The 15,224-nt window shown below is 56.7% G+C and overlaps 1 protein-coding gene across 1 annotated transcript in view; it reads right to left on the reverse strand.

Moving 5' to 3' along the window:
- Positions 1-385: 385 nt before the first annotated feature.
- The window catches only part of FAM53B (family with sequence similarity 53 member B), an 87,510-nt gene continuing 72,671 nt past the window's right edge, over positions 386-15,224 (reverse strand). Inside the window, exon 4 of the mRNA XM_054503281.2 lies at positions 386-4,669. Coding sequence (XP_054359256.1) covers positions 4,307-4,669 — 363 coding nt within the window. The 3' untranslated portion in view covers positions 386-4,306. The remainder of the gene's footprint in view (positions 4,670-15,224) is intronic.

Genomic DNA, 15,224 nt, shown 5'->3' on the forward strand with positions numbered 1-15,224 from the left:
GCCCATCTCTGCACACTGCTGTGCGGCCTCACCTCCCAGCGCTGTCAAAGGCTGAGCTGATGTGCTCAGAAGGGCAGACTCCTCCATGGCTTCTAACTCAAGTGACACAAGGAGTGTCTCCCCGCTGCTGTCCTGGGGCTCCTGGCCCTAGAAGGGCTCCCCATGATGCAGCTGTGGCCATGGGCAGCCTTCCCCCGTCCCCCATCCCCTCCATAGCTCTATGATGTCTGCTAGCCCCATTTTATCGATTCAGACCCCGAGGCTTGGAGGGGACAGAAGGGTCCAGTCTAGGTCTCTCTGAGCCCAGAACTAATGCTCCTGTGCGCAGGGGGGGACCTGCTAGTTCACCACACCCAACAGAAACCACACAGCTGGCACCAGGCACTTGGGTATTGAACCAGGAAGCTTTATTTACACAGTAAAAGTAACAAGCAAATTCCTGAGAGACTAGAGCGGCTGGAGTGCAAGCCACAGCCTGTGCGGGGAGGCCAGGCTGCAGGGGCGGGCAGACCCTGGGCCCCGGGTCTACGCTTTCTGGTCGCCACACTTCCTGAAGCTCTGCAACACCCACAACGTCCAGCTCAGGGAAGCCCCTGCAGCCCCAGAAACAGTCTATGTGCTATCTATCTGTCGCCCCAGCCCCCAGGACAGCTTCCCCACGCACTGAAAACACAAATCATTTGCCAAAAAGACTATGCTAGAAGGTCAGACTATCCTATCTAGGCTACAAGATCTCCACTTCGGTCTGCCATTTAAAAAAAAAATCTTTCTCTTCTTTTCTCTTTAAAGAGGCATGACAGAGGGGTTTGACCAACAGCGTGGACATGGCAAGGTGCGGCATCATTGCCAGTGTGGGGCCAGAGGGTGCCCGAGCCCCGGTGCGCGGCCAGCCTGCTGCATCCCTGCCGGCTGACGTCTGGAGTGACCATCATTCCAGTGACCACCCCCATAGCCACAGACGGCACGTCAGTGGAAACGGGGGTGCAGCAGGCATGACACCAAGGCTGAGCCCGCAGCAGAGGGCCTGGGGTTCCGCAGCTAGGGAAGCTTGCTCAGACAGGCAGCACACCCAAGGCATGGCCACTCACACCCCCGCACCAGGAGACCCATTTGGAAGTTAGTTAGGGTTTGTTTTCTTTTTAATGTGGACTTCCCCTTTATTTAAATTTTCTTTCAGTGTACAAATTCACAAAACTGGCTACAAAAATTTGGTTGAAAAGTAAGGCTTTCTGAGAATGAAAATCTGTACGTCTGGTCAGAACAAGCTCCCCAGGGCCCAGGTGCACGTCTGCCCGTGCAACTCCGGCCTCCACTGCGAGTAAGGCAAGAGGGTATGGCAACGAAAATGGCGAGGCTGCGGCCCCAGCCCCTGGGCCCCACAGGTGGACGGCAGCCCCTGGCAGTTTGGTGGCTTTGGAATGAGTGGGGTGCATGTGGTGCTAAGCCCCCCCTCCCCCCGGCTTTCCTGCAGGCTTAGCCCACTCTTCAGGGCCCCATGAGCAGGCCCTGGCACGGCTTGCTTCTGGCTCTGCCCTTCCTCAGTCTCCCCTCAGAGGCAGGGTTCGTGGGCAAGGCTGTGGCAACAGTGAGGCTCCTGCCGCTGCCCCCACCTGGGGCCATCATGCTGGTGGGGGTGAGCTGTCTGCCTGCTGCCCATGGGGACACCAATGTGGGGAGCACCTCCTAGGTGAACCCCCCTCCCAGAGGACTGAGATCAGAGGTCCTGGGGCGAGCAGGGTGGCGGCTTGGATGATAGGGTGGCACCTTATAGATAGGGTCTACTCTCTCCAGTCAAAAGACAAACAGGAAACCAGCTGAAGGCCATTTCTTTCTCTAAGCAGAAGGGATAGCCACCGTTTTCTCCCGTGACTGCTGCGTGGTGAGCTTGGGCTAGGAGCTGTGGTGAGCACAGGACAGGCAGGCGGGGGTCTGAGGAGGCTGGGTCATTTCTGCCTAAGCGCCCTGGGGCTGGGCTTGCTGGTCGATGGGACCAGCTTGCGGGGAGGTGGCTGTGACTCAGCCAGCTCCACAGCTTGTCCCTTCCTGCCACCAGGCCTGAATGGGAAGGTGGCAGGCAGGGTTTGAGGGCAGGTCACCCACACCCCAGTCCCACGACATACACCTGTCACCATGTGCCCCCCGTCCCAGCCCTAAGCAAAGGTAGCTGGGGGCTGCTGCATGCCTCAGCCTTGGCTGGCACCGTTCGCCTCCCTCACTGCCTCTGCCTTCCACGGGAAGGCCTGCTTTAGAGGCTGTGTGCCCTTGGTGGCCACACTGGGCATGTGGTGCCAGGACCCCCCATGCCCAATGGTACTCTGGGGGCAAGACATGGCCATGTGCTCTCCACATTCACCCAACAACTGCCCTGGCCGCCTCCACATTTGCTCTAAGAAGACATGGTCTCCACGACCCCCAGGCAGGGACAGGCTAAGATGTCTCTGTCTGCTCAGAGCCACCAGCTCTTGGGTTTGGGTCTGGGATCACAAGTAGATGTGCCTCCGGCAGGAGCTACAGCAACCAGAGGCGAGCTGGTTCCCTGGCTCTGGGACCTGCCCAGTGCCCGGCATACCCCATGTGTCAGCCACCCTAAGCTGGCAACACCGTCTCTCAGGGCCGTGGGGCTGGGGGCTTTCTGCCAGCTTCTTACAGCTGATTTTTAAGAAGTGCCACCCACATATTGGGAACTTGAACCACCATCCTTTTGATGTAGTAAAAAAATAAGCTTTAAACAACGTTTCCCAAAAAGCATCTTTCTTGAGGAGAAAGAAGGTGAGAAGCATCTGGACTCGACCTGCAGAAGCGAGGCGTTCACTCGTCCATGAAGACGAGCAAAAGCAAAGTGACTACAAAAGTGCTTTGAACGCGCGTGTAAGCCAACGCAAGGGAGCGCACCAGTTATTTTTAGCCTTATGGGAAAATGAGCCACTTGCTCCTAAGCCAGCCCAATTGCTATTGTCTGCAGAAGACGCCAAATTCGCTAAAAGCCAGATTCCCATAGAGCAGAGCCCATGTGGTGGTGTCTGCAAGGCGGCTGGAGAGGAGCTACAAACCCGGAGAGGAGAGCAAACCCTCAGGGGGCTAGGCTCCTCGGATGCCCCGGGGTGAGGAGCCAGGGCGGGGGAGGGGCAGGGAGTATGAATCCAGCTTTGTGCCGGTGGCTGGGCCTCACGACACGGATGTAGCCCTCAGGACTGGGCTCCCCTTAAGCTGACAAGGGCGTGGGCTTGTCTTGGGGTGGGTGGTGTGCCCTGGTTACAGCCAGCAGTCCTCAAGGACAAATGGGAGGTGCTTGGAATCCTGCAGGGGCCCCTGCAGAGTGGCCAGCGGATGCCCTTCACCCCTGAGTGTGCACAGGGCCCGCATGTGTCCACCTGCTCGCAGCTCCTGTCTCCTGAGGCCATTTTTAAGAGGCTGCCCTAGTATCGTGCCATCCCTATACTCACCGCAACCAACCACGCTTATCGCTCAGTGACCAGTCAGCCACGGAGAAGGGCTGCCATCTGCTAACCCTGCCCCAACGGTGGCAGAGCCACGGGGTCAGGCTCTCCATGCTGTAGGAGAGGCAAGAGAGTCTGTCTTTTCAGCCAACAGATCCACCAAATTTCTACCCAACACGGGAGGCCCTAACAAGCACCCCTCCAAATTGTTCCTTGGGCCCGAGACTCTGGACATGGGCTTACCCTCCGGAGGGCCAGTCCAGCACCCCAGGGATTCTGTCTCTCACATTGGAATTAAGGCCAAATGGTTCTGGTGTTACACAAGGAAGCATCTCCCGAACCTTCCCAAGCCTGAAGCAGGGAGACCTGGGAGAGAAGGCACGGAGTAAAACAGTGAAAGAAGCTGCGGGGCCGACTCCCCAAAAGTGAACCTGAGTGAGGCCAAGAAGGGCCCTGACATAGCAGATGGCCCCTGGCCCCCACCCCAGGCCCTCCCTGACAGCCCCCACCAGGGGGATACAGAGCGCTGCCCAGCTCTGCTGTGGACAACAGAGACTGCCCAACATCCCACAGGGAAAGAGGCAGAAAAGACACAAACTTCAAAGCTGTCCTCTGGGCTGCAGTAGTTCTGTGGACCTGGTGGCTGCCACGCTCGGTGAGCCAGTGAGAGGCTGACACACCCGCTGTGTGACACGGCCAGGCCAGGCTCTCCCCCAGGCAGTAGGTGGGCTCCCTCTCTGGGACCCGACACCACTCAGAAAGCTTTCATCAGGCCCACGAGTTGGGCTCCCCTTCAAGGGCCCACCTAGTGCCCAGAGGGGGGGCTGTCGATGCCAGCGCACCCCAACCCTGCCTGGGCCCACACCCCCTCAGTTCTTCTCTATCTGCTCAATGTCCAACTCGCCGTCCAGGGAGCAGAGGCTGTTCCCAGGGGCCCCGCGGTCCCGCCAGGCTGCGGCCGGCTCCGCTCTCCTGCCACAATCCTCGTCCAGGGTGCAGCTGTCTGACTCCTCACAGGACAGGTCCTCCTGGCAGGCGAGGTGGTCGTCGAAGGAAGGGGGAAGAGGCTCAGGGACCGGGGTCCCAGCGGGGGTCCTGCCCCCTGGGCCGGAGGCTGACAGCAGGGCAGTCCAGGCCCTGGTGTTGCTCACGTGGCGGGCGAAGGGGCTCTGGGGACCGCAGTCCTCTGTCCCTGCGCTCAGGCAGCTGAGGCTGCTGAAGGTCTGACAGTTCTGTGGAGGGGCAGACACACAGGTTACTAAGGGTTACTCCCCTCCCACAGCCCCAGGATTGCACACCCCACAAAGCGACTAGACCACCAGGCTGTGGCAAGACCAATCAAGTCCCGGGTTCCTCCCATCCAGGCAAGGACAGGGGCCATGAGCAACGTACTCATGAAGATGCACCTCCAGCCAATGAGCGCTCTGTGCTCATAAAGACACGCACAATTCCACTATTCACCTACTAACTCAGCAAAGCACACAAATTTGATGCAGACCCAGTTCTGGGGGGCTGCGGTGAAACAGGAACGCTCCTAACACTTCGTCCACAGCCTTTCTGAAGCGCAACCTGGGGAAAATATATGCAATTCCCTGATCAGGTAATTTCACTACTTGGATTTTTATCTCAAGAAAACATTCTAAGGTGTGTAAAAACTCGGCAACATACTGTTAAATGGAAAAGAAGAGAGTAACCCAAACGCCCTACAATGGTGGTGAAATCAATGTTTTTCAAGCAGGGACCTCTATGCAAACATAACTGACGCGCCGCGATACTTCCCTTGAGAAGGGATCTGACTTGGAGGAAACCCAGGCTGTAACTGCCCCACACAGGGCGACACGATGCCCGCTCTACCCACTCTCCACAACCAGAGCGGGAGCCGCAGGCTAGAAGGGGCCGAGCTGAAGTCCTGAGCCTGGTGTGTAATAGAGCTATGCAGGGAGCTGGGGAAACATGAGTTCTCTGCCTCACCTGGAGACACCGAGTCTCCAGAAGGGAGTGGTCCTGTGCCCTCCACAGGTGCTGGGGACTGGGAGGTCTGATCTGCTGAGGAGAGGCCAGGCTCCAGGTTCTGGTGCTCATCAGCTGGGGGCCTCATCTGGAAGAGGTGCACGATGCTCCCTGCCTGCCTTGCTTGGCCCTTTGAGGCCCCAGAGAGAGAGTAGGCTGCACAGAAGCTTCTCCGCTCACCAAGTGTGCTCCCTCTGTGTGGGGGCTGGCCTGGGGCAGGAGGCAGCCTTGGGCCTGCCCGAGCGGCAGGTAGAGCTTGAACAGGATTTCAAGGGTACGCAGGCCAGTTCTGCTTGGCATCAGCTGCCAGGGATGGGGGTAGGGCTGACACTGCACAAATGGGTGCAGTTCCACGCCTGCTCCCAGGGCAGAGCACAAAATCCAGCCTTCTCCTCAGAAGGATGCACACGCCACAGACAGGACAGAGGCCGAGACAGTGAGGGGCACTCCCGGCGCAGTCCTGGATATCCCCAACAGGACTGCAGCAACGAGGTCGCATACCAGAGGGGAGCGAGGGAAGAGCTGCACACACAGGGCAAGGAGGAATTCCAGCCTTTAGTTTCTTCCCAGCAGATGGGTGGGGACTGGGGGAGCAAAGCAGGGCCTTGGAGCACCCGCTGCCTCCCTTGCCGCACGCCTGCCGACGCCAAGACCACAGACCTGTCCCGAGGGCCTGATTCTTTCAAAGGCTGCAGTGTTTGTGTGTCTCTTTGAAATACAGGTGATCGCTGGCTGTCACAGCCAACAAGCTGTTGAACCAGCCTCAGTGAACGGGAAATAAAAGGCGCTCTCTCTGGAGGAAGGTATATGTGCCTGCCATGGGCACGCTCATTGTTCCTGAACACTCCGTGGAGGAGGCCGTTCTGATGGGTTTGCTTTTTTTGGAATCTTTTGATTAACTGAGAAAGGTGAAGCCTGAGGTGTTGGGGGGAGCTCTGCACGGGGACTCAGGAGAGGGGCAGGGGCACCCATTAGACTGGAGATGCTGGCCCATCCCTGCAGCTGGCCCCCCAAGGAGCCACAGGTCCACCCTCTGGGCCATGGTGGGATTCGATGCAGCCCAGTGTGTGCACACAGCACACTCCCCCCACCACGGCAGAGAGCTGGAGACGGCGACCCCTGCACAACAGCCCCAGGATCCTCGCCTGCTCCCGGCCAGGCCTGGACGATGGATCAGCACCCAGGATCCTCGCCTGCCCCTGGCCAGGCCTGGGTGATGGACCAGCAGCTCCCGAAGCGAACCTGCCGCTTGTGAGTTGGAGGCCCCAGTGCTTTCGAGGGGAGGGTCTCTGAGGCTCCTCCTGCTTCTCAGCCACCCTCTTGACCGGCCTAGACCTGAGCCAGGACACAAGGAGAACTGAGTAGCGGGCACAAAACAGGGGCAAGACGGCCCAGCCTGGGTGGCCTCAGCCATGTGTCCCGGGCTGTGCTGAGCCAGGCTGCCCCAACAGAGGAGGCCTAGGGTGAGGCCAGGAGGGAGCGCCCAGGAGGGAGGCCTAGGGTGAGGTCCCCAGGGAGCCAGACCCACCTTCTCCTGATCCTGGCTGAGCGGCCTGTTTCTTGGCCTGTATAGAAGCCATGGTGTGTAAGAATAAATAATCATGTCCAGTCAAGGCCAGAGCAGCCCGGATGATGTGCTGTGAACAGGTTCTAGGTGGGTGACAGGGCACTGAGGCCAACTGCCTTGGGTGTCAGCCACATCTGTTGAGACGAGTGTGCCTGATGCCCGAACGCGTGCCAGCGTTTTCTGCGAGCTGTCATGTGAGGGGCCTGGGGCGTGGCCTGCTGCGAGTGTCTTCTGTGCTCTCTCACGTGAATGCAGCAGGAGCGCAGCCTGTGCACTCGGACAGAAGCCGCACAGCGCTTGTCTGTGCTCACCCTCTCGGTCCTGCTCGGAGCTTCCCACTGACCTCCTCTGGCATAAGGCGCAGATAGCGGGGGTGCCTAACCTATGGCCACCATGATTGTGTGCGTCTCGGCACTAACCATGGTGCTACGGTCGAAATTTGTGCCCCCCTACCCCGCCATTCCTATGTTGAAATCTAAGCCTCAGTGCAAAAGGTGGGGCCTCTGGGAGGTGATGAGGTCATGTAGGGGCCTTCACGGATGGGATGAGGGCCCATAACAGAGACTGGAGGGAGCGCAGGTGCCTCTCCAGCCAGGCAAGGATGTGAGAAAGTGCCAACTATGAAGAGCGGGCCCTCACAAGACCCCGATCCTGCTGGCACCTGGATCTTGGACTTCCCAGCTTCTAACTAAGAAATACATTTCTGCGGTTTGTAAGTTCCCCAGTCTAAGGCATCTTTGTCACAGCAGCCCAAACAAAGTAAGACATTTTATGCATTAGCCATAGCCAGGCGCGGGCACTGGGGACCCATTAGCTGGACCTTTCACAGACGTGTGGCTTTGGCCTCACTGTGCCCTGGAAGGGGCTGAGGTCAGACAGGCAATACAGAGGCAGACTCCATCCACATGGGCATCACGGCGCCAGGCAACTCTTCCACCTCTGGGCTGCGGCCAGCCTGCCTGCCGAGTCAGGGTGTTCAGGGCCGTCTGGACTAATTGGGCCCTTTCTGCTGTGAAGCAGGGGGAGTGTACAAGGAAGGGCTGGTGAATCTCATCACAAGCAAACCCCAGAATGCCACCGAGTCTCCAGTATTCTTCAAATATACCTGCTCCTTGGCCACAAAGCCAGCGAAACCTTGAGAACTCCGTTGCCTCAAAACAGCCATTTCAGCGCAGTAAAAGCAAGCCAAGAACCACCCACTGTTTGCCCCAGCTGGCGGCGAGCCCCACCTGTCAGGAAAGGATGTGACTGCCACAACGGGGCGGTGTGTGTTCTGCCCAGAGCCCCATCCCTCATGAGCAACCCGCATGCAGACACCCAGGGTGTGCCACACCCAGGCCCTGCAGCTGCCCTGTGCCCTCCATGCCGCAGGGCAAGGTCCTGCCCCAGCGTCTCCTACCAGCTCTAGCTACCCCATGGAAGAACATTGCACAGGCAAGTTGGAAGCCTGCAGGCCTGTGTGCCCTCAAAAATGTCTGCAAAAAGCCGCAAAATGGCTAAGTTCAAAGTGCTGCATGAACACATTATTCCAAGGTGAAACTGCTGCTCCAGGACCAACTGTCCCCCCGCCCGTTGACTTCTGCTCTCTTGACATCCAGCCCCAGCCCTGGGCTGGGCCACCTACTCTTGGACAGGCCTGCCCAGGTAAAAAGCTCAGTGGAAACTGTCCATATGGCCTCAGGCTAGTGGCCAGGGACATGGATCAAGACCTACTCCTAGAGTCTGCAAAAGGCAGACCACAGCAGCCTGCTAGAGAGGCAACTTTGGGATGGAGGCCCTGCCTTTTCCATCAGACCCCCAGACCTCAGCTCTAGCCACGAAAGAGGCCCTGGCCATTGGCGCTGGCCCCAGCCGGGGTTTCCTGCTCAGTCGGCCTCCCCAGGGCTTCCCAGCTAGGAGCAATGACCCCTCTTCTGCAGGGCTGTTCTGTGCAGATATTTATTCCCATACTTTCTCCTGAGTCCACGGGGATACAGACAAAGGTGGCCTGGTCCTTGCCTTCTAGGTACAAGCTGAAATCCAGACCCACCTCAGGAAACTCATCGACTCAACATATCAGCTCTGTACTGCTGCCAGGCAGACCGCTACTCACTCCGTCCAGCCTCAACCCAACAAGCTCATTCCCTCTCCCAGGTGCTGCTGTTCCTGGGCCAGCAGGGTGAACACATAATAGAGACTCTAGAAACATCTCCTGAGCTGAACTAAACCACATGTTTTATCAGTAGTGACCCAGAACCCACTCTGGGCTGTGAAGGGCAAGGCCTGGGGAGTGGAGGGGGAAACAGCCCCAGGATTTGTCTAGGGACTGTTATCCCTAGAACTCATGAGCTACAGCCCCACATGCAGGAGTGGGCATCCGGTGACAAAGACAAAGCTGGCTGGTCAGGTGGTATGTCTGGGAGCAGATAGTGACCACTCCCCTTTGTCCTGGTTGCCTCCTCCAAAGGAGGCCGGGGTCCTCTCACCCCTTGGGCCCTGGCTCTCCACTGAACCTGGAGGGTTCCAGAGAGGAGAGTGGGAAACTAGATTCTGCAGTTGGAGGCCCTGAGCTCCTCCACTGACCAAGTGGCCTCACTTCCCATTTCCTCCCCTGGGAAGCAGAACTGCTGTCTGGCCAGGCTGCTTCACAGGGCCATTGCAAGGGTCCTAAGAGGAAAGCCAGGCTGCTGCTGTCCCGCCTGGAGTCCCAAACTCACGGCAGTGCCCACTCTCCACTGCTGAGTGTTGGCTCTGACAGTTCATGGCTGCCCCTTCCGGAACTACTCTGGGCTGGGAGATCTAGGATAGGAAGGAGGTTACCCTTTCCCTTTGGGGTCACCCCCAGGCAATGACCGACAGGTGCAGGGACAGGAGCTGCCCCTCGTCTTGGGCGGGATCAAGTCCCACGTGCTAGTCACACTTCGCAGCTCCCAAAGCACCAGGCTGAGAAACGACTTCAGCTGAGCCCACCTCTTTGCTGGGCCTCTGCAGTACATGGGCTTCCCTCGCCTCCCTGAAGGTTCCCGCTGGGAGCATCCCTCTCTCTGTCACTGGCACAAGAATCCCCGGCTCAGGCCCTGCTCTAGGGACCCAATCTAAAGCCACGGGTAAAAGCACCCTGGGTGTTAATGTAGTTATAGGTTATGCACCTGCTTCTTAGTACTACTATTCTTTCTAGAACAGGAATGTCAAGCCATGGTCAGAGACTGGCCACGGGGCCCTGTGGGGAGTCCAGTTCCTGGCCCCAGCCTGCCTGGCATGTGCTGGGGAGGGGTGGTTGCTGGGGACGCCTCTCCTCGGTTAGTCAGTGTCTTAAGTGTAGTGCCCACATGAGGCTTCCTCTGGGCCCCTGCCTGCGCCAAGCCCGTCTCCCGGAGGTGCTCAAGTGCCTCTCTTTTGGGCAAGCGATGACCACTTCCCTCCTGTGCCACTGCTCCTCATGGCGGGACCAGCTGCGTTTCCTCCTTTCCTTGCTCTCTCCCTCTTTTTAGTCCAGTTTTATGGTGCTCTGTGTTACAGGTCTTCATGGAGCTACCTCAAGTCCCTCTAAGAAAGGGCCATCAACAAGCCCAACTCACAAGTCACGAGCAGAGCTGGTCCCCAGCCTGGCCTGGCAGCTGCCCTGCTAAAAGCTGCAGGGGCCCCAGGCTCTGGCTGAATGGACGCACTTCCTCCCCAAACAGACGCTTGCATGAGACCAGAATTCTCCAAGTATCAAGAAAACACCAGGCTATGAGAATGGATGGCCAACAGCCTGGAAATTTTCTAAGTCCCATTTGTGCTGGAAGCTGGCACAGAAACAACCAAGACGGCAAGGCATGTGGTTTCCTAGGCTTTTTAAAAAACTATTTCAGAAAAGAAAAAAAGGCACAAGCATATTTTTGGCCCATCTTTAACCCATCTTTGGTAAATCTGGATTTTGCATGAAGGCTGTACTCTTTCTCACAGGAAGCTGCTGCCCCTGACCCTGGGGCCAGAGGGGTCAGGTGATGGCGCCTTCTTTTCCTCAGAGGTTGCAGGTGCTAGAGATGCCTCGAAGGCTGTGGGCATGGCCAACCTTTCCCTAGGGGCTGACTGCCCGGGCTCTGCAGGGCCCTTCCCCCTGGGCATCTGGTCTGCTGCTGCCCGGCCACCTCCTGTGTAGGCCAGGTCAGCTGCTCGCCCAGGGCCGTGTTGGTGCCCAGTCTTAAAAAGGGATAGCATCAGCCAAGTGGGGTGGCTCACACCTGTAATCCCACAACTTTGGGAGGCCAAGGCAGGTGGACTGCTTGAGCCCAGGAGTTTGAGATCAGCCTGGGCAACATGGCAAAACCCCACCTCTACCAAAAAAACTAAAAATTAGCCTGACATAGTGGCGCATGCCTGTGGTCCCCGCTACTCGGGAGGCTGAGGTGGGAGGATCACTGAAGCCCAGGTGGCAGAGGTTGCAGTGAGCCGAGATCGCACCACTGTACTCCAGCCTGGGTGACAGAGCAAGACCCTGTCTCTCCAAAAAAAGAAAAGTGGGGGACAGCATCATGCCCAGCCCATTTCTGTGAAATGCTTACCACCTTTGGACCCCAAAGAGGCAGCCCTTGAGTCTGGACGGCCTCCTTACCCTCAGGAATCAGGGCAACACTGGCAGCAAAACCCAGATGGGGAAGCCAGGTTGCCAGGGCCTGAAAATAGGGAAATCAAGCTGCCAGGAGCGGGAAGGTACTCCAGGGCCCTGGGAGCTCCACTGATTTGGCAATGGATACTCAAGGTTCTTCCCAGACCACAGGTTCTAGAAGCAAATGGCCCAGTGGGGGTGGTAAAAATATCTACAGGGTGGAAGGCTGGCCCTGGTCAGTTACTAGGGAAGTGCCCACCTTCCTGTGACAGTTTCCTTAGCTCATTTCTGCAGAGGCCAACAAATGTGTACTGAGCGCCTGCCACATGCCAGCCAGATTGTGGTCACCCCGTTCCAGGAGCCAGTACAGCAGGGGACAGACTTCAGAGGCACTGTCTCAGGCTGATCAGACTCACAGGGCAGGCACCATTTTTCCTTTTCTGTGGACAAGGTATCTTGCCCCAAATCTGACATCCCCTCCAGATCTGGGAGGCCCAGGTGGTCCAGAGCCAGGTATGCTGTGTGGCGGCCAGTCCAGGACACCCTGAGTCACTTCGGGAAGGGTGGCACCAGCTTGGGGCTCTCTCCATGGTCTCCACACCCCCAGCCATCCCTTGGCCTTGCTGTCCCCGCTCTGGTGGCTCTCTTGGGGCCCCCATGCTGTGCATCCTGGGGGCACCCCTCCCACTGGATTCTTTACGCAGTGTGACCTTGCCTATGCTTACTCGAGGCCTAGGACCCAGCTGGGGACAAGGACCCTAAGGAAAATGACCTATGGCCTCCGGAGGCTGAAGGAATGGGGGAAGGAGGAGTTGATCTTGGGGACAGCCCATCCCCAGCCCAGACACCTAAAATCCCAGGCCTCTGAAGACAGACCTAGGGCCAGCAGGCCCAGCCTACTATCTCCCCTGCCAGACCCAAGGAAGGCAAGCGCGGGCTCCAGCAGGTCCCCTGTGGACTCCACTCATCCCGTGGGCTATCAGCAACAGAGTGTTCCTCATAACGGAGCCCTGGAAAGTCACTCCGTTGGCCTGGGGAGTTGTCAAGTTCACCAGAGTGGTACTCATCGGGCCAAACCCGCCAAGCAGGCCAGAGCCTGGCCACCACTCTTGGACTGGCCTTTCCCAAGGCCCCTCTTCCTCAGGCTCTGCTGCCTGGGCCCCTCCGCCCTTGCTGCTCCCACTCATGCTCTGGCTCCTTCTATAGCAAACCTCTTTCAGCCACATAAACCCTCTTTGCACCAGCCCTGGGTCAGCACCATCCTGACGGCCCCGCCCTGTCTCCCTCTTCACTGGCAGATTCCTTCTCTCCCACCAAAACCCACCTCTGCAGCAGCCACTCTGGAAGCAGGCCCAAGCTCCTGTGTGTACCCCATTTCCTGCCAAGCATGCAGGGAACCCTGACCCCACATGCCATGGCCTGGTTCACAGTGGGTGCATCGTGCAGCCTGGGGGCAGAGGGTAGGTGGGAAGGAAGGGCCCACCCCGGTCGGCCCTCCCAGCTGGGCCTCTGCACAGCTCTGGGGTCCTGAGGCCTACACCCCACAATGCTGTGGGTAAGAACAGACCTTGGAGGCCCAGAGCCACGCATGTCCTCTGAATGGTGGCCAACCCAGTGGCCCCTCTCCGAGGGCACCCCACAGGCCACACGGTGGCGACGTTTCTGCACCAGGCCCCAGATGGCAGATGGCCTGCCCGAACACAGAAGGTGTGGGAGCTGACGCCAAAGGGCCTCCCGGCGCTCTCACAATTGGAAAACAAACATTTTGTTTCTGTGGTGTACATTCCAGCCAGCACACACTCAGGACAGGACTTGTGAAACCACCTCGCTCACAGCTTGGCGTGAAGAGAATTCTTTGCCTAACAAAAGTCGAGGGACCTTTCCAAAGCACACAGGGTTCTGGCGGGGGGCTGAGGCTAACGTACTGCCTGCGCCCACAGACCTTGAACAGAGCCGACCAGCAGGGCGCACAGTTTCGGGGGTGGCTTCTGAGCAGGACTAGCGATGCAGAAGGTATATGTCCAAGGCTCTCAGAGGGGCTGGTGGGCACTCGTTCGCATTCAGCTGCCTGGGGCCACATCAGGGTGCTGAAGACAGGAATGCTGGGCACGGGGGCCTCTGGGCTCCACCCCAGCAGCTCACAGCTCTGTTCCAGATATCGTCTTCCATGGAGGGCACACTGGAGAAAGGGGAACCTTCTTGGAGAAGTGAGCAAATCACCAACTGGTTTAGCCACTCTTGCAGATGAGCAGACAGAGGCCGAGCGAGGAGAAGGGACGTGCCCCAGACTGCACAGCTGCGTGACGTGCAATCGCACCTCATCACTCTGGGCTGTGCTCAGGAAAGCGTGCGGTCCTCCAGCAGGACGGTGGGGTAGTATGGGCTGGAATCCCAGCTCGGGTGTGCCCCGAGGGAACGTGGCAAATCATTAAACTTCTGTGCCTCAGTTTCTCATGTGTACAAGGCTAATAAGAGCCTCAAAGCCTCAGAAGTGTTTGGAGGGATAAATAGAGACCACCAAGGATGCGATCCCCCCTTCCCACACCCCATCCCACAACTGTGCCTCTGGCTCTCTGTGGACACAGCAAAGCCACAGCAAAGGGGTCTGGGAGCTCTGCTTATATCCAACCGCTCTTGCTAACAACAATCTGCTCTCAAGAGCAAGAAGACACGCCAGCAACACAAACGATAAAATACCTAGGAATGAACTTATAAGAACTGGGAAAATTGATAGGAAAAAAACAAACAAAAAAAAACTTTAAAGAACAGAAAAGCAAGACTGAACAAACAGAAATAAATTCTGTGTCAGGGATAGGAAGACTCAACCTCAAAAAGGTGTAAATTCTCCCTAAATTAATTCATAAGTCTAATATGATCCCAATCTAAAATATCAACAGTACTCCCAATCTCCATGGTCTTAAGACAAACTAATTTCCAAGTTTTTAATGAAAAAATAAACAAGTGAGATTAGTCAGGAAAACTCTGTAAAGAACAGTGGGGAAGCTAACCCTCCTAGACTAGCCCATACCATAAAATATGCCAAAACACATTACTAAGCCTCCATAACTAAAACAGCATATTAGTATGAACGTACATGCATACCTACAGAGACCAATGAAACAGAACGTTCTGAAATAGACCCAGTTTAGTATATTATAAGGGTAGAATCTCAAAGCAGAGAAGAAAAGATGGCATTCTCAACAGATGGTACTGAAACAGACGGGCAGCTACATTAAAGAAAAGGCTGGCTCCATATTCACACCACATACAAGATAAACTCAACACAGACCAAACAGTGTAATATAACCCATCAAAGTACTAGAAGAAAACAGGAGACTTCCTTTATCATCTTGAGAGAAAAAAAAGCCTTTCTAAAACTCAAAATCCAGAGCCATAAAAGAAATAAGTAATAAATTTGATAAAAACATTTACATGTCAAAAAACACCAAAAGCACTGGTAGGAATGTAAGATGGTGCAGTCACTGTGGAGCAGTTTGGCAGCTTCTCAAAATGTTCAACACAGAGTTACCATCAGACCCAGCAATTCCATGTCTAAGAAATGAAAACATATGTCTACGTAGAAACTTGTACACAAACATTTACAACAGCGTTATTCAAAATATCCAAAAAGTAGAAACAG

This window comes from Pongo pygmaeus, chromosome 8 (genome assembly GCF_028885625.2).
Source record: "Pongo pygmaeus isolate AG05252 chromosome 8, NHGRI_mPonPyg2-v2.0_pri, whole genome shotgun sequence".
NCBI classification, from domain to species: domain Eukaryota; kingdom Metazoa; phylum Chordata; class Mammalia; order Primates; family Hominidae; genus Pongo; species Pongo pygmaeus.